At 47.5% G+C, this 16,382-nt stretch overlaps 1 protein-coding gene across 1 annotated transcript in view; it reads right to left on the bottom strand.

Moving 5' to 3' along the window:
* The window catches only part of MMP28 (matrix metallopeptidase 28), a 57,840-nt gene that overhangs the window by 25,703 nt on the left and 15,755 nt on the right, over positions 1-16,382 (bottom strand). The window contains exons 2-3 of the mRNA XM_029612762.1: positions 8,356-8,435; positions 5,971-6,164 (exon numbers count right to left, since the gene is read on the bottom strand). Coding sequence (XP_029468622.1) covers positions 5,971-6,164; positions 8,356-8,435 — 274 coding nt within the window. The remainder of the gene's footprint in view (positions 1-5,970; positions 6,165-8,355; positions 8,436-16,382) is intronic.

Genomic DNA, 16,382 nt, shown 5'->3' on the forward strand with positions numbered 1-16,382 from the left:
TCAGGGATGTCTTACAACCTGCAACCTGGCTCCTTTCTTCTTCAGCAAAGCCAATGAGTCTGCAGAAACAGACATTTCAGGTAGAGATAAGAGTTTCCTTCAGCGCCTGGGCGTGATGGAGTCGGACTTAAAACCTGTAGACTTATAAGGGGCTTAATTCCTCCACTCAAGCCAGTTAAGACCCTTTTTAAAACAAACTGGGCTATGACTATATAAGGGCTTCCTGTCTTAAACCAACTGGACTATGTCCATATGTGGTCCTTCCTGCCTTAATTCAATTTGGCCGCTTCTCCCCCAAGGGGGCTCACATAGCCCTAAACCCTTTCCAAACTCTTGTGCCTAAGCTGGCTCCATCCCCGCATGCAGGAACTCCTGCTTTGAATCCTGGGCCTGGCTGAAGACTTCTAGAGCTGTACCTTTTGCCACAAAAACATGACGACGAAGTGATTTAGAGCACTGATGGTTCTTTGAGCTGGCGCAGTGCAATGGCTGCTGCTGTTCTTTGCTATTTCCCTCTTCCCAGACCCTGCCACTCTGTGCAAATGCACGTTGCACCCCCAATTGCACTGGCCTTGGTTACACTGCCAGAATCAGACAGCAGAAGGCTGAGCAGCACTCACTGTACCATTTACAAACATACAGGCCAATTATAGTAAACTGCGCGGGAGAGCCAGCGCCCGCTCTCCCAACGCCCGCCCAAGCCCCTCTCCTGGGCGCGCGATTTTGTATTCAAAATGGGGCCCGCGCTAATAAGGAGGTGCTAGGGTCCCTCGCGCCTCCTTAGTGGCAGAAGCGGCGGTTGTCAGTGGGGTTTGACAGCGGACGCTTAATTATACCGGCGTCGGTTGTCGAACCCGCTGACAGCCACAGGTTCAGAAAACGGACGCCGGCAAAACTGAGCGTCCGTCTTCCAACCCGCGGGCCACAGGCAGATTTTTGTTTTTTCCCCCCAGAAGATTTTTTATTTTTGGGGCCTCCGACTTTTTTCTGCTTTTCTGTACACTTGCCCGGTGCCGTCTGAAATTAACTCCTGCCTCCTGCGCGATGATGTATATCCAGAGCGCCCGCATGGAGGGGGCTGCCGGCGTTTCCATCGGAGTGAGAGCCGAGTCTTCAGAGGTGTTGGAGGACACTCATGAAGGGGCCGGTGGAGGGCAATTGGCTGCTGTCCTTAATCCACACCCGGTTTTCTCTTATGGGTAGAGTCGATGTTGCTTCCCCATACTTCTTCATTCACTGAGCCAGCGGTGGTAACTCTTGAAGCTCTATGGGACCTATCTCCTTGAATATTCAGGCCGTTCCTCAGAGGGTGGATCTTTTGGCTTCAGATCAACAACGTACCTCCCAGGAATACTTACAGAAAATCCAAGTTGGGGAAGGAGATATTCGAGATTTAAAGGACATAAATGCTGCTGTAATTCGGGAACTGGCCTTCCTCACCAGGAGAGTTGAGGATATGGAAAATCAGCTTCACCATTTATATTTGAGATTAACTAACTTTCCTAGAGTGATGGGGGAGCTCCCTGGGTTCACACTACGTATATATTTGACGGAGACCTTACAGATTCCCACTGAGCAAATTCCCTCTTTCAAAACTTTCCTTTAAAATCCAGGGTTGCTGAAGTGGAGGACATTTCAGCCTCCTTGGACCCTGGGAATCTCACAGCTTTTCTGGAGTCCTCACCTTGTCAGACTATCACAAGATCTACATTGTTAGTTTCCTTTATATGCGATAAAGATTTCAGTTTTATCATGAGAACATATTTCTGCCACATGAATGACAATTTCCTGGGGTGGGGGGGGGGGTGGGGAAACAGTACGAATCTATCCAGATTTAACGCAGGAAAGAAGGAAGGGATTTCTAGGCACGCGCCAAGAAGTTTCAGCCCGGCAGGTGCATTGTGAAGTTAAATGCAGATTCTTAGGTGTTTTTTTCCTGTCTAAGCAGCTTACACTGTTTATTGATGGAAGAAAGAGAAGTGAGCCATAATATCTTTAGAGCTCTGAGTTTGATACGTCTGTTAGAATTTAACTTTAGACTGCTAATGCCTTTTCCTTTATTGTTCTTTTCTCCTCTTATTTTCCTCTCTTCCCACACATTTTTCTTGAATGAGTGGCAGATGGAAAATATAAACAATGTTTTCCTTTTCTTTTTTCATTTCCATCATTATCACTCATAATGTTTCTTGTGCAACGATTGTTCTTTGTGATAATGATGGAAATTTGATAAATAAAAAAATTGGGGGAAAAAAAAATCCATTCCCATTCCGATGCCCTTGATAATTGTGCACGTCGTGTTCTCTCTGAGCTGTTCTTTTGTACGTTGTTTTAGAATCCGTCAGGTTTTGAAAGCCTTTACAATTCCATGTAAAATTCAGTAAAAACCGCAGTAAGAAAGTGAAAAAGCCCAGGAATATGCTGATTTAAAAAAAAAAAAAAAAGGAGAAATAAAGTCTAAAAACCAAGAATCTGACTACTCTCTCCATAATTTTTTCCATGATGTAGATGCAGCTGTACACAGCTGTATTCCCTCGGGGGGAGAATTATTACAGATGTGCGAGCACGGATGGTTGTGACCTGGGGGCTCTGTTCCATCAGAGGAGAAGCCAATGAAATTGACAGCCAGCTTGAAGCAATCATCAACAGCAGCAAAGAAGTGTCAAGACCTCTAATAGTATTCCAGGGCTGGAAGGAGGAATTTAAGGACCCACCTATTGAAACCGAATCAGGGACCCATCCCAGCCACCATATTCGCCACTGTGTATAATCTCCCACGTGTCAGCCGTATCGCAATGCCTGTGCATGGCTGCACTGTTGCAGGGGAACCCTGTAATCATGGGCTCTGTCTGAATCCAGCCACTAGGTGTCACCCTTGAGCAATGACCGCAACTCACTCTGTGAATGCTGCCTCCACAGCATTCTCAGCCCCAGCGGACTCAGGGAGTGAACCAGGGACCTTTTGCATGGTAGTGCACAGAATCTATACAAGACGCTTATGTTAACTATAATTGACCTTCATAATAAGCATCACTGTATAGTGGTCTGACCTTATTACTCTGCCTTTCATTTAATCATTGGTCAATGATGACTATAGTCTCACTTGTTCTTATTTTTTCAAAATTTGCTCTTTTTTTTTTCTCAAAATGCTCTAACAAAATCCCAACATGATTAAAAGTTCCAACTTAGCTTAGACGTTTGACGCAGTTAGTTTTTCTGGCATCGTAAATATTTATGGAAAACTAACGGCGTCAAACTTCTAAGCTAAGTTGGAACTTTTAATCACGTTGGGATTTTGTTAGAGCATTTTGAGAAAAAAAAAGAGCAAATTTGAAAAGATAAGAACAAGTGAGACTATGGTCATCATTGACCAATGATTAAATGAAAGGCAGAGTAATAAAGTCAGAGCACTATACGATGATGCCTATTATGAAGATCAATTATAGTTAACAAGCGTCTTTGTATAAATCATTATGGTTCATTGATTTAGATCGTTGATAAGTTCCATAATCCTACAAATCACTTCAAAAGGAAAGACACATGTGGAAGTTGATTGAGTGCACAGAATCTGCCACTGAGCCTCCCTGCAGTATGCATTTTTTCTGCTTCCAAGGCCACATATTTTAGTGTCCCACCCCACCCCCCACGGTCAAGAATTTTGACCTTACCAGTAAGCAGGATCTGTGGAAGCTCATTTGTAACATCTTTTGCCATCAGCAGCTGCCCTGGGGCTGGTTTTCATCTTGAGGATGACTCAAAAGCCCTGCCATGCCTGCTGACATCACCCACGGGGCCTTTTTACTCAGCCTGTGTTGCTTTTGCGTGGCTCGTAGAAGGCGACAGCCGACGGCAGCATCCCTTAGTGAGCCCCTTGGAGATACCCTAGGGCAGGGATGGCAGACTCCAGTCCTTGAGGCCTGGTTTTCAGGATATCCGGAACGAATATACATGAGATAGATTTGCATACAATGGAGGCAATGCATGCAAATCTCTCATGAATATTCATTGTGGATCTGCTGAAAACCTGGCCTGTCTGTGGCTCTTGAGGACCGGAGTTGGCCACCCCTGCCCTAGAGGGATGTTGGGGGCATTCTAGCTAGTATGGGGGTGGGGGGTCCTTGATCCTTCATATCAAGATGTCCTGGAAGGAGAGCTGCTACAGGAAATAATATTCCTTGCACTATGAGCTTGAGGAGGGGAGGAGGGGGAAGGGGGGGGGAGGGTTTATTAGCTGTTGTTGGATAATACCCAGGGATGAGTTTTACACCCATTGCTACATCTTCCACTGGAAGCAATCCCTGCGTAGGTCTTTAATAAACACAGCTGCAGGGTTTGCTCTTCAATGCGCGCTCTGTCCAAAATAAGACCTTGATTATTGTGAATGAGAACAGATTTCTTGGTTTTTCACAGGGACCTGGCTAGCAGCAGAGAGAGGAGTAGCTCTGTCCTGACTGTGCTCTGTAGAGGAGGAACAGACTTTGTCCCAATCAAACTCTCTGGAGAGAGGAGCAGCAGCAGCGGCAGCGGGGATCTTTAGGGTAGAAACGGGCCTTCTCTCAGATTTCCATTTGAATATCCTAACCGCCCTGAGAGTCCGCTACTGCAGCTCAGCAGCGTTTGTGCCGTAGGGGTTTCTCTCTCCCCGGGTTTTAAGCAAGGGCAGCTGCACATTTGAACCCCACAGAGGCTGAAAAGGTGAGGAGATGGTTTAATTTTGTTTCTAAAATTTTGTTCCACTGGCGTGCAGCACTGAAAACAGGGCTAGACTGGGAATTTTCTCTTTGAAAATTAGCACCACACACATGTGGTAAAAGCATCCACGTATTTATTTTAATCATTTATATTCCACCTTTCTGGCACTTCAGAGTGGATTACATTCAGGGACTGTGGGTATTTCCCTCTCCCCAGAGGGTTCACAACCTAAGTTTGTGCCTGAGGAGGGTGAAGTGACCTGCTCAAGGTAATAGGAGACAGCAGTGGGATTTGAACGCTGGTTTTCCCTGGGTTGCAGGCTGCTGCTCTAACCACTAGGTTACTCCTGCCCAGCGCCCATCTGCTGAGGCAGGCAACCAAGGTGGGTAAAACAGGTCAGGGGCTTTTGAAAATGTCACGTATGTGCACTATGTTCTCCCCCCGTCTCCCCTCAGAAATGCCTCCGGGCAGTCTGGCTATATGCAAGTGGGCTAGGGAAGCCCCCCCAGGGCAAGGAGGACATTTTCAGGCAAGACTACCTACGCACAAATCCATTTTAAAGGGGCTAGACTGCTTTGAAAAAAAAAAAAACAAAAAACCAAACTATTCTCCCCGTAGTCCTCTTCTCCCTCTGAGTGAGTGCCATACACCCAGCATTCACAAGGCTGAAAATCCCCGTTATAGACCCCCCCTCCCCCCCCTTAACGCAGAAGGCCTAAGCATTAATCACAGTCCAGTATCAGCTGATGAGGTGCAATGTTTACAGTCAGGAACCTGAATTCTAATCCTGGTTCTGTCACAGACTTTGAGCCCGATTCACCGAGCTCTTCCACCCGCTCCCAGACAAAGAATGGGAGAAGATCCTCAGTAAATTAGGCTCTCTGTGTGATCGTGGGCATGCCTTGCTGCCTAAGTGTAGTAAAACCAGCAACATTATGATGCCACCACGCGAGACGCTGGACCGGAGGCACCTCAGGCACTCCATGGAGCCAGATGCTGTAACATCTGCCCAGAAGATGGCTCCATGTAACTTTAGGAGGAAAACATCAAATCAAGCTCTTGTATAGGAAAGACAGGATTTGGCAGTCCTGGGAACCTGACCAGCCTTTGGCCAGGCATAATTACAGCTGTGCTATAGCAATCTCTGCTGCGTGCAATCCCTATACACATTGGGAAGGGAGATCAGCCCCCAGACGTCACACTGTCCAGCTGCCTTGGGTCCTGCTGTGCCCTACAAGTTTACTCAGAAGGGTGGAAGAACACACACACACAAAAACCTACTTTGGTAGAAGCTTGAGTAGCGTTTCTTTCGTCTAGTCTTGGAGCCTCTCCCGGCAAACAGGGCATTCTTCCGTACTGCCCACTGGCCATGGCTTTTGGCATCTGTGACGCCACAGCGTGGCTTACCCATCTGGTGGAACGTGGCATCGTCGAGCACCCCGCTGACTGGGAGATGGGAGACCCACTGGAACTCTCTAGAAGGGGGGGGGGGGGATGACGACAAGAAAGAAAATCAGTGCCACAGTACTGGGAGGGGCAGCAAGAAACTATCACGGTCAACCAATTCACACAAAAAGAACAGACTGGCATGTTAATTGGCATTAAGCCGTTGTGATGGAAGGGTTAGGCCCAGAAAGAAAAAACTAGTCACTTGTCCAGAAGACTTACTGCCTTGTCTGAATCTGGCACCAAGCACTCGCCCAGCGGATGCCAGCCCGACACAACAGCTCCTCCTCAGCAGCAGGAGCACGACATGCCCTTCCCAGTTACTCAATAAAAGGAGTAAGGGGAGGACTGGGTTTGCAGTCCGCAGGGACAGGCAAGACCAGAGGCTTCCCTTCCTGTATCACCGGAGGCTACTCATCCCCCAATAGGGAACGAGATGCAGAGAGCTAAAAAGCGCATTACTAAAAATTTGATATTTACATTTTAGTAAAACCATAAAATAAGAAAAGAGAAATCTGAACACTACGCTTGGCAAATACAGAAGTTTTCAGAAAGTTTTAAAAGTATTAAGGTTCATTTCTAGCACCTTCATCCATGTTATCCATAAACAGACTCTGTGTGCTGGGAATCCTATGATATAAAATAGTTATGGACTTTAATGAGGCTTTTCCAGTTCGGGATTCATTTCTGGTCTGTAAGGAGAGGATGCAGGTGTGAGAGAGAGGGTCACCCTCAGGAACTGTTCATAACCTGCTAAGCTCAGAGCGATAAATACTTTCATTTCGGTCAGGGATGGGTAAGGTCCCCCCTTTTGGGCCACAGAGAGGTCTGGTTTTCTGGAAAGCCCATGCAAATTATCCTGTTCATATTCAAGCTAGAGCCAGAGTGTGTGCAAGGTGCCTCCTGAAACCTGCTTGCCAGCCTTACTGATTGAAGGGAGCCGAATGCCTTTCCCACAAGACCCATTCGTTCCAAGGTCCAGTGGCTGCGCTGGGCACTCGTTCCACTCACCTGCACAGAGACAGAGTCATTCTGTGCTATCATTAGGGACAGACAGACAGACAGACAGTCTCTGCTATGGCCAGGCTCCCCAGGCACGTCTCTCTGCCTGCTGCAATCCCATCCCTCCCAGACATTATCTGTACAAGCAAAATCAGACACCACCCCAGAAGCAATTTCCAGCCCACCCTGAACTGCCTCAGCTCCCTTCCATAAAAGTAAAAACAATTAGAGCCTTGACTGAGAGCAGTTCGTGAACGTTTGCTCTCAAAAACATTATTATGTTGTACATCTTCCTGGGGATATCTGCATGACGACTACACTGGTTTCTGGTCTGTCTGTTCTTCACCGGAAGGCTTTCCTTTGCATTTTTCACCTTTCCTTCCCTTGCCCCATTACATCACCTGATCACGCGTCACCAGAGGCCCCCAAACCTCACTGCTTAGCCTGAAGGGGACGCCACCTGGAGGGGGTCCACGCCTCACCAGCCAGTCAGCAGGGGCAGGCACCCAGAGCCCCGTGCCTCACTGCCCGGCTGCCTGTGTAAGGCCGGGAGGGTCACCACTTTTGGTTCCCTCCATCTGCTAGGTCAAAATACAGGGCTGACTTTGAAGGGAGGACCCCTCCCCCCCCAAAACACCCCAAGTCCTTGGACTCAGAGGGGACCCCTGCCCCAAACAGCTAATGCACTCCCCCTTCCCCCAAGGGGCTCTTTAGGGCTAATACAGCCCCTCATTTAGGGAAAAAAATAATAATAATTTCCCAGCCCTGATCTACACGATGCCCTGTGCTATGGCAGGAAGGGGGCTGCCCACACATGGAGATCCCTTCAGGAGAAGGCGCGGGGCACTACAAGCAGCGCAACCCTCTGCAAGGAGCAGCACAACCTGCACGGACGGCATCCAGCGGCGACTCGCCAATGTGGCGAAACAGAAGGGAGCGATGGGTGGGTTAAGGTCCAACTCCCACCGCCTCCCCCGAAACAAAGCCTCCACGTGCGAAGGGCTGCCAGCTCATCCAGGTCGACCCAAAGAGGCTGATCCGGTTGTAACTTTGCCCCGCTGCGTGCATGGACTCGTAGTTCCGATTTGTGAACGTGATGGAGGCAAAACCAGAACCGGGTCAGGCTCCTTGGCTTCACCCGCCTGAAACGGTGACACCAGACTGTGATTTATTTCCTTTCAAGATCCAATGGATGTGACCGCTAACAGCCCAACTTACCTCAGTGCCTCCGTGAATTGTACAGACTTGGGGCCCCTATGCACTTCGCTCTCCAGATACCCGTACTTCTGAAGGAATCCCTAGGTGCCAGAAGAAACAAAAGCGTCAGGGGACTTACTTTGCCAAGAAAACACCGAGGAACAGAATCCATCTTTGGAATAAATTTTGCAAAAAAAAACGTAATCTTCCTAAAATAGTGCAGCTTAATGAATCGGCACCACCAGAGCCAGATTTAAGGATCAGACATAGCAGAATAAAAAAAAAAAAAAGCAAATATGGTTTCAAGTCCATTTACTCTTTATTAAAACAAAGCTGTAAGCTGCAATAATTTCCTGCAGATTCTGGAAGGTAAAATATTTCACAGAAAAAAAACCCTAAAAAACAAAACCCTTGTCTAAAAGGCATTGAAAAGCTCGTGCTTGGTCCTTAAAATATAATCCCCGGGGTAAAGGTCCTCTAGGACTTTTTACGCATGCGTTTTCTTGTACAGGTTTTCTGTGAGGCGACCCTTTGGGTTCACCACTAGATTTCCTAAATCCTAGGGATTGGCACTGGGGCTATGGACAGAGGGGCTTACTATTTGTGGAACCGCACCTCCCCCGAGCAGCTGGAGTGGTCCCTGTCTGCACAAAGCAGGCTGAGTCTAGCACCTCCCCCGAGCACCTGGAGTGGTCCCTGTCTGCACAAAGCAGGCCGAGTCTAGCACCTCCCCCGAGCAGCTGGAGTGGTCCCTGTCTGCACAAAGCAGGCTGAGTCTAGCACCTCCCCCGAGCACCTGGAGTGGTCCCTGTCTGCACAAAGCAGGACGAGTCTAGCACCTCCCCCGAGCAGCTGGAGTGGTCCCTGTCTGCACAAAGCAGGCCGAGTCTAGCACCTCCCCCGAGCAGCTGGAGTGGTCCCTGTCTGCACAAAGCAGGCCGAGTCTAGCACCTCCCCCGAGCAGCTGGAGTGGTCCCTGTCTGCACAAAGCAGGCTGAGTCTAGCACCTCCCCCGAGCAGCTGGAGTGGTCCCTGTCTGCACAAAGCAGGCCGAGTCTAGCACCTCCCCCGAGCAGCTGGAGTGGTCCCTGTCTGCACAAAGCAGGCCGAGTCTAGCACCTCCCCCGAGCAGCTGGAGTGGTCCCTGTCTGCACAAAGCAGGCCGAGTCTAGCACCTCCCCCGAGCAGCTGGAGTGGTCCCTGTCTGCACAAAGCAGGCTGAGTCTAGCACCTCCCCCGAGCAGCTGGAGTGGTCCCTGTCTGCACAAAGCAGGCTGAGTCTAGCACCTCCCCCGAGTAGCTGGAGTGGTCCCTGTCTGCACAAAGCAGGCTGAGTCTAGCACCTCCCCCGAGCAGCTGGAGTGGTCCCTGTCTGCACAAAGCAGGCTGAGTCATACACTCTGGACTTGTGGTTTTGCCTACTCTAGGGACCAGGCCTCACTGCCTGCATTCCAGCAGGCTGATCCAATACCGTACATGCTCAGCCGAGCGCACTGTTTAATCCACAGTTGGGCGTGGGTTTTGGATGCGCGTCCACCACCTCTTATTTCATAAGGGGATTAACGCTTCCAACCCCCCTGCAAATGCATGTCGATGATGCCATTAGCTATTCTGCCTCAATTAAATTTAAATAAAAAAGAAAAAAAGATGCATCCAACCCACATATTTTTACCCTCAGAAATTAACTCCTGCCCAGAGTAGGCATTCATTTCTGAGCAGCCCACAAAAAAAAAAAAGTGTACAGAAAAGCAGAAAATACTGCTTTTCTGTACATCCTCGGACTTAATATTGTGGCGATATTAGGGTCGGAGGAACAAAATGGACAGAAAGAGGGTGCCGGTGGTCAGGTTAGGAAAAGGGATGCTTGTAAAACCGAGCGGCCGTTTTCCTAACCCGCTGACAGTCACCTCTCCTGGGCGCCTCCTGCCAAGGAGGCGCCAGGAGCTCACATTTGTCCCTAGCGCCTCCCTTTCAGCAGGACCCCCTCATTTACATATTCGATCGCCCGCCCAGGAGAGGCGGCTGGGTGCGCGTTAGGAAAGCGGGTGCTCAACACCGGTGAGCTGCCTTCTTAGATGGGCCTGCAGGACAGCTGGAAGACCATCTCTTCCGATTCACCACCTGTGCAGTTGGCCTGTCTCCACTTTTGTGTTCCTGAGATTTTTGTCTTTGGAGCTTCTTGCAAGTCCCCTGGTTCCTGGCCCAGGAAGGAACTATGCAGAAGCCTCTTGCCCGGGTTGGCCAGCCTGGGGAAGACTCTTCCCAGCCCACGGCACAATCTGCGGGTGGTGGCTGATGACGACCTCCTGCAGGACGGTTCCAATTCTGGACATTTGTGTAAAAAAAAGGATTTTGCTTTTTATGGACCTGGGAGCAAGATTTTTGCTGATAGACTTCCTGCCCTAGAGTGGGGGAAACCTGGAAGAGCTGATTGCTCCTTGCCCCGTGGCCCTTTCATCCAAAAGATCCCAAGTCTCACCTAAAAAGGAGAACTGTAAGATTTTTTTTTCTTTCATCTGGAGAACCCCATTTAGGGTCCTCGCTCTGGGGAAGAGAGGTTCATTTGGCAGCCGTGCAGCGTCTGATGTTCTGTTTGACCTGCCACTATGTTGAAAATTGAGTTCTGCCCAATACTAGAAAACCCCTGCCCGTCTGGGAAAGCTTTACTTTTCCATGACCTATCCACGGAGGGGAAATTTGCTCAGATAAAGGACAACCGAGTCAATGATCTGCCCTATGTATACTGCCACAAATTTGTTTTGAAGAATAGCCGCAGTAAAGTTTTCTCTGGACGCCCATCCTGAGAGCTCCTTGTGGAACTGACACAAGATGGACGCATAACTCCGGTCTCAGCAGCATCCAACTTCTCATCATTACCCTAACTGCCTCCCAAGATCTTATAACGGGCTCTAAGCATAAGGAAAACCTGAACTAAATTATAATACTGGAGTAAAACGCCTCAGGCAGGATCCTGCAACCCCCGAAACAGATAAAATGAAACTGGCTGCAGGGCGGGGACTCAGTCCTGACGGGATTGCACGATACAGACGAGCTAATGGGGTTACACTTTCAAACTACTAGAGATGTCAAGTCTGATCCAGAAAAGTTTGCAAATCCGTTGACCTCCCTGCAAGTCGCTGTGGGAAGATAGGAAATCCCGCTTGCTGAATTAGATGAAATACCTGATAAAGTGAGAGAAAGTACAAAACTGAGATTGAGTCCCTCCGGAAGGATATTGAGGAGCTCAGAAAATCGCAGCCGACGCAATAATATCCATCTTCTGCGTATACCGGAGGGAGGTACAGTGCCCAGAATATCGCACATGAAACTTGCAGGGCCGTTTGAAGTGGAAAGTGCACACAACGTGTCCCTTCACGCCCATTTCCAAATTCCCAAGACTGATTGATCGTCCATCGAAATTTTTACAGCTGCCAATTATATCTGAGGGGAAAAAATGTGTGACTGGGCCTGACCTGGCTAAGATGGCTGCAACAAAGCGCAAATAAGCTTTTAGCGCTGGTCCCCATTATACCCAGCCTGGTGGGGGAGACTCCGCAAAGCAGTTATACTCTAAGCATACGTCTCCCTCTCTTTTTCTGGCAAAACTGATAGAATATCTTAATTTTTAAGGAAAAAGCAGCCTCCATGTATAGCGCTTCGTAGATGTAATCTTTCCAAGGAAAGGGGAGAGGTGGGTTTCCCTGATTTTGTAAATTGCCAACTACTCATTTCTTTTAAGATTTGGATCCCGGTAGCTTTTATATGATGAAGATTTCAATTGTACGCCAAATTGGCTTACACTAGAAAAAAAGACATGGTCGCTCCCTTACCACTAAACTTAATTTCTGGCTTGAAACAGTCCATGAAAAGGTTCCCAGCCTTGTTCTCCACGCAGCGGGCTCTACGCACCGGAGTTTCAGCAAGTTTCAGCAAACCGGAGTTTCAGCAAACGCTCCCAACTGTGGCCTAACCCATAATTTGGCCAATATGGCACACAGAAGGAATATGATAGATAATAGTCAAACGAGACCCTTTGATGATCTGGTTCAATTTTATCAGCTGCCACGAACACAACACAGCAGGGCAAATGGCTTCAGATGTGTCACAGTATAAAAAGATCTGTTTCCTCCCTAAATAAACTATGATAATCCTGAACTTTACGATTTGTCTTAAATTTCAGTTTCAAAGGCACGAGGCCTCCCTATTCTATAGGGAATTTCGTGCTCATGGTGATTATCGCTGTTTAAAATTGAAAATATCCTGGGAAAGCGAACTGTCAATTACACCTGGAACCCTACGTTGGAATAGTCTGTGGGAAAGAACTTTTAAGACCTCTCCGTCTGCGAGCCTAACCCAGACCTTCGTTTATTTCACATAGGGCTGCATAGAGCTGGGCTGCCTGCTTCTGCTATGTACGGGCATGGCCATCAGAACGACGGTACATTAAGGCATATGCTATTTAGTTGTGTTAAAATGCAACCATGTTGGGAACAGATTTGGGAGCTCATTTCTAAAATATTATTTCTCAAACCACCCATAACATACAAAATATTCATTTCAAGGACTCGTGCCATCTCAGATAAATTAACTGCTCATCTAAACAAATTATTGGATATACTATTAGCTCATACTTTGCAAATTGGAAGGACTGTAGGTTGCTTAATTGCACATTTTGGTGGAATACAGTTTGTATGGTTTATAAATATAAAAATTAGCTGCAGCAAGTAAGTTGCATCAGAAAAAACAATACATGTAATTTGGTAATGCATACCTGATTGTTTGGATTCCTAAAGTACATTTCGTTTGATTGTGAAAACACTCCTGTACATAAGCTGTTTTTGTTTTCTTTTTATTGTATTGATTTAATATAATAAAAGAGATTGAATTCTGATCTGGCCTCCATATCCTTCCTACTCACATTGGGGGGAAAAAAAAAATATATTCTCTCTCTGTCACTCCCACACCTTAAAGTATTAATCTCCCCTCCCTGGGGGCTGTGAGGACAGGATTTATTCCAGGAACCTTGTGTTACCCCTGCCTTCCCAGCTCACTTTCAGGAAATGATTACCACTACTACTACTACTACACATTTCTGTAGCACTACTGGACGTACGCAGCACTGTACAAACACCCAAGAGTCCATCCCTGCTCAATAGAGCTTACAATCTAATCAAGGCAGACATACTGGGCAAAAGATGGGGAACTTCATATAGGAAGAGAATGGTTAAAATTAGTTAGTTAATGAGGCTGAAAGCAGACAATCAGGTGACCTCCCTCGCAGCGTGCTGCTCTCCCGCTGTGATGCCAGCGCCGCAGCTCTGGTTATCCTGTGTGTTTGGAAAATGCAGGGCTGGCACTCTAGAGCGAGCAGGCACGCGGTGCGGATAAAATGTGCCGGGGTGGGCTGGAGGAGCCAGGTTTTTTGGCAGCTGCCCCCCCTCCTCTTCCCAGGGACAAAGGACAGACGGATGATTCCCCCCTTGTTCCCTAGAGGCAGGGGTCAGCACGCCCTACATATCCTTGGAGAGATGCAGGTTTCTGGACACTGACAAACATTGCTGAGCCCTGACTGTCTTGCAGGCTTTTGGCCTCTCTCTTGCTTGCCCCTGTGCTTAAACCTGGCCCTTACATTTACTTTACAAATGTTTAAAGCCCGTCTTTCCAAGGAGATCAGGGCAGTTTACAAAATACGATTCATAATATGGAAATAACAGATAGAAGAAAATAAGAACAATCATGATTATTAATATATTGTAAAAAAAAGTTACACAAAAGATAAAAGATTAAACAAGTGTAAAACAAACATAGTTAAAAATGAAATGACCGAGATATAAAAGTTGTATACAAGACAAACCTGATAATTATAAATCTAGAGTTAGTAAATAACGCTTGCGGCACAACTCCTGCTAGGCTGGCTGATACAACATCCTCACGACGCACCGCTCGTTTGGTATCGAAAGCACGTTTAAACAGACAGGACTTTAGCTCAGGTTTGAAAATCGCGTAATCAGGACAGAGTCTTCATTTTAGTCTGTAACAGCAACAAGGGAACAATTAACCCTTTCAGAAATGTGCTGCTTTATAAAGGCAGATACGTTTAGTGCATTACCTCCGTATAAAGATAAAAACAGAAAAGGACAGTGACCAGAGAGAAAAGGTTGTGGGGTTAATGCTGCAGAAGTTATTACTGGGAGGTTTCAGGAGGTGCCAGCTAAAAAAAGTGATGGATAGGAGTTTCCATCCCCCCAAAGGGGACAGGTTGGGAAAGTGTAATAAACGTGCATCCCACCAGGCACAGGGAGGCGTTACAGAGAGAAAGAGGAGGATTGAGAGGTCCCCAGTTAAGGATTTCCCACATTCACTGTTATATAATTGTTGTTTTTAAAGTTATTTTTAACTCATTTATTGTAATGATTTCTTTTATTCTCCTTTATTATTTTGTGTCTGTCTACTTAATTATGTATTTTTTTTTTGTAACCGACCCTGAACATTGGAGGGCGCGAACAATAAATACTTTAAAATAAATAAATAAATGCCAGCGTGCTGAGAGGGCTGCAGCTCAAGTCTACTAGGAAGGGCTCCTGCCAGAAGTAACAGAGCCAACCAGAAGGATCCAAGAGAAGGCGAGCCCCACAGTCTGAAGGCAGCGGGAACTGGTGTTTTCTTCAGAGGGTCTGCAAGGGCATCGAGGAACCTGCTGGCATTTGCACCCAGAGAGCTTAAGCCCCAAACTCTTGGGTCTGGCAGAGCAAAGTGAAGGGAATAAGAATCCTGAGTACTTAAACTGGGTTTTGGGAAGCTGTGAATTTTTTTTTTGTTCTTGGATTGTATCCCGATTCTGCTTCTGCCTATCTTGATTGTGAGTACTCATGGACTTTACAAAAAAATTCTCTTATGCTTTGGAACAACAAGCTGGGCGTGGACCTGTACTTTTCCTGTTTAAGTGCAAGTCTCCCCTTGGGCTTTAGCTGTTCCTCACTGGAGTGAATGTGTTCCAGGGCTGCAGAAGGGCATTCACCGTCCCTGCGGACGCCAAAGGCGAAACCCTATGAAGGCTGGGGGGGGTGTTACATACAGGGCCAACGCGACCATTAGGCGGGACTAGGCGGTCACCTAGGGTGGCATTTTCCAAAATATGAAAGAAGTGACAGCAGTCACTCAGCACTCACTGTAAGAGGGTGACCAATGTCAGAGTGTGCATTCAATTCAGAGCGGGTTTGGGGGGCCTGCAGTGTTACATTGGTCTGTGTTCCATGTGTAACCCTTACACCGGCCCTGGTTACACATGGAACGTTTTAGGGTTGAACGTTCCTGTAATCTGCTTTCTAAGAAATGTCAGGAAATTCTGTGTAAGCCTTTTTCGGGGAATATATCTAATTCCAAAGAATTTCTTTAGCTGGGCTAGCTCCTCTGTCCTTCCCCCGGCTCTCCTGTCTCCAAGGGGCGGATTCTTTTCTGTGGAGGGAGGGTTAACCTTCGGGCACAAGCACTGGAAACCTGTGTGTGGCTGCTGCCATAGCTCTTTGGGGCAGGTACCTGAACAGGCCAGGCAGGACTCTCTGGATGAGTGTTCAAATAATATTTTACTGTGATTTGTAATAAGGAATCAAGATGTGGATCCAGTTACATCCAGTTCAGTAATGGCTTTAGAGTAAAGGATTTTAGAAGGTTTTTCTTCTGAGTTAAGTGTCCCTCAATGTGGGGAGCTGAGATCCTTGTAAGTCTCTATTGGGGAAGAGCAGAAATCCCAATGTGGCCGGAGTGTCCTATCAGAGTGTAGGATCCCTGGTTCCCACGTTGCCCAAGGTCCGTGGCGCCTGTCCTGATCTCCAGCATCCCGGGGTGGAGATTCCAACTGGGGGTCTCCAGGTGTCTCTTCTCTTCTCTCCAGTTCTATTTCAGGGGACCTTTCTAGGGGGAACGGTCTGTTCTGGAAGCAGATCTTAATTTCCAGACCTGGGCAAGGAAAGGGGGCAGAAAAAAAAATACTTCCATCCCAAAAGGAGGCAAAACTCAGTTCTTGGGCAAACAATCCTGGGATCTCTCTG

Source organism: Rhinatrema bivittatum, chromosome 8 (genome assembly GCF_901001135.1).
Source record: "Rhinatrema bivittatum chromosome 8, aRhiBiv1.1, whole genome shotgun sequence".
In the NCBI taxonomy this organism is placed as follows: domain Eukaryota; kingdom Metazoa; phylum Chordata; class Amphibia; order Gymnophiona; family Rhinatrematidae; genus Rhinatrema; species Rhinatrema bivittatum.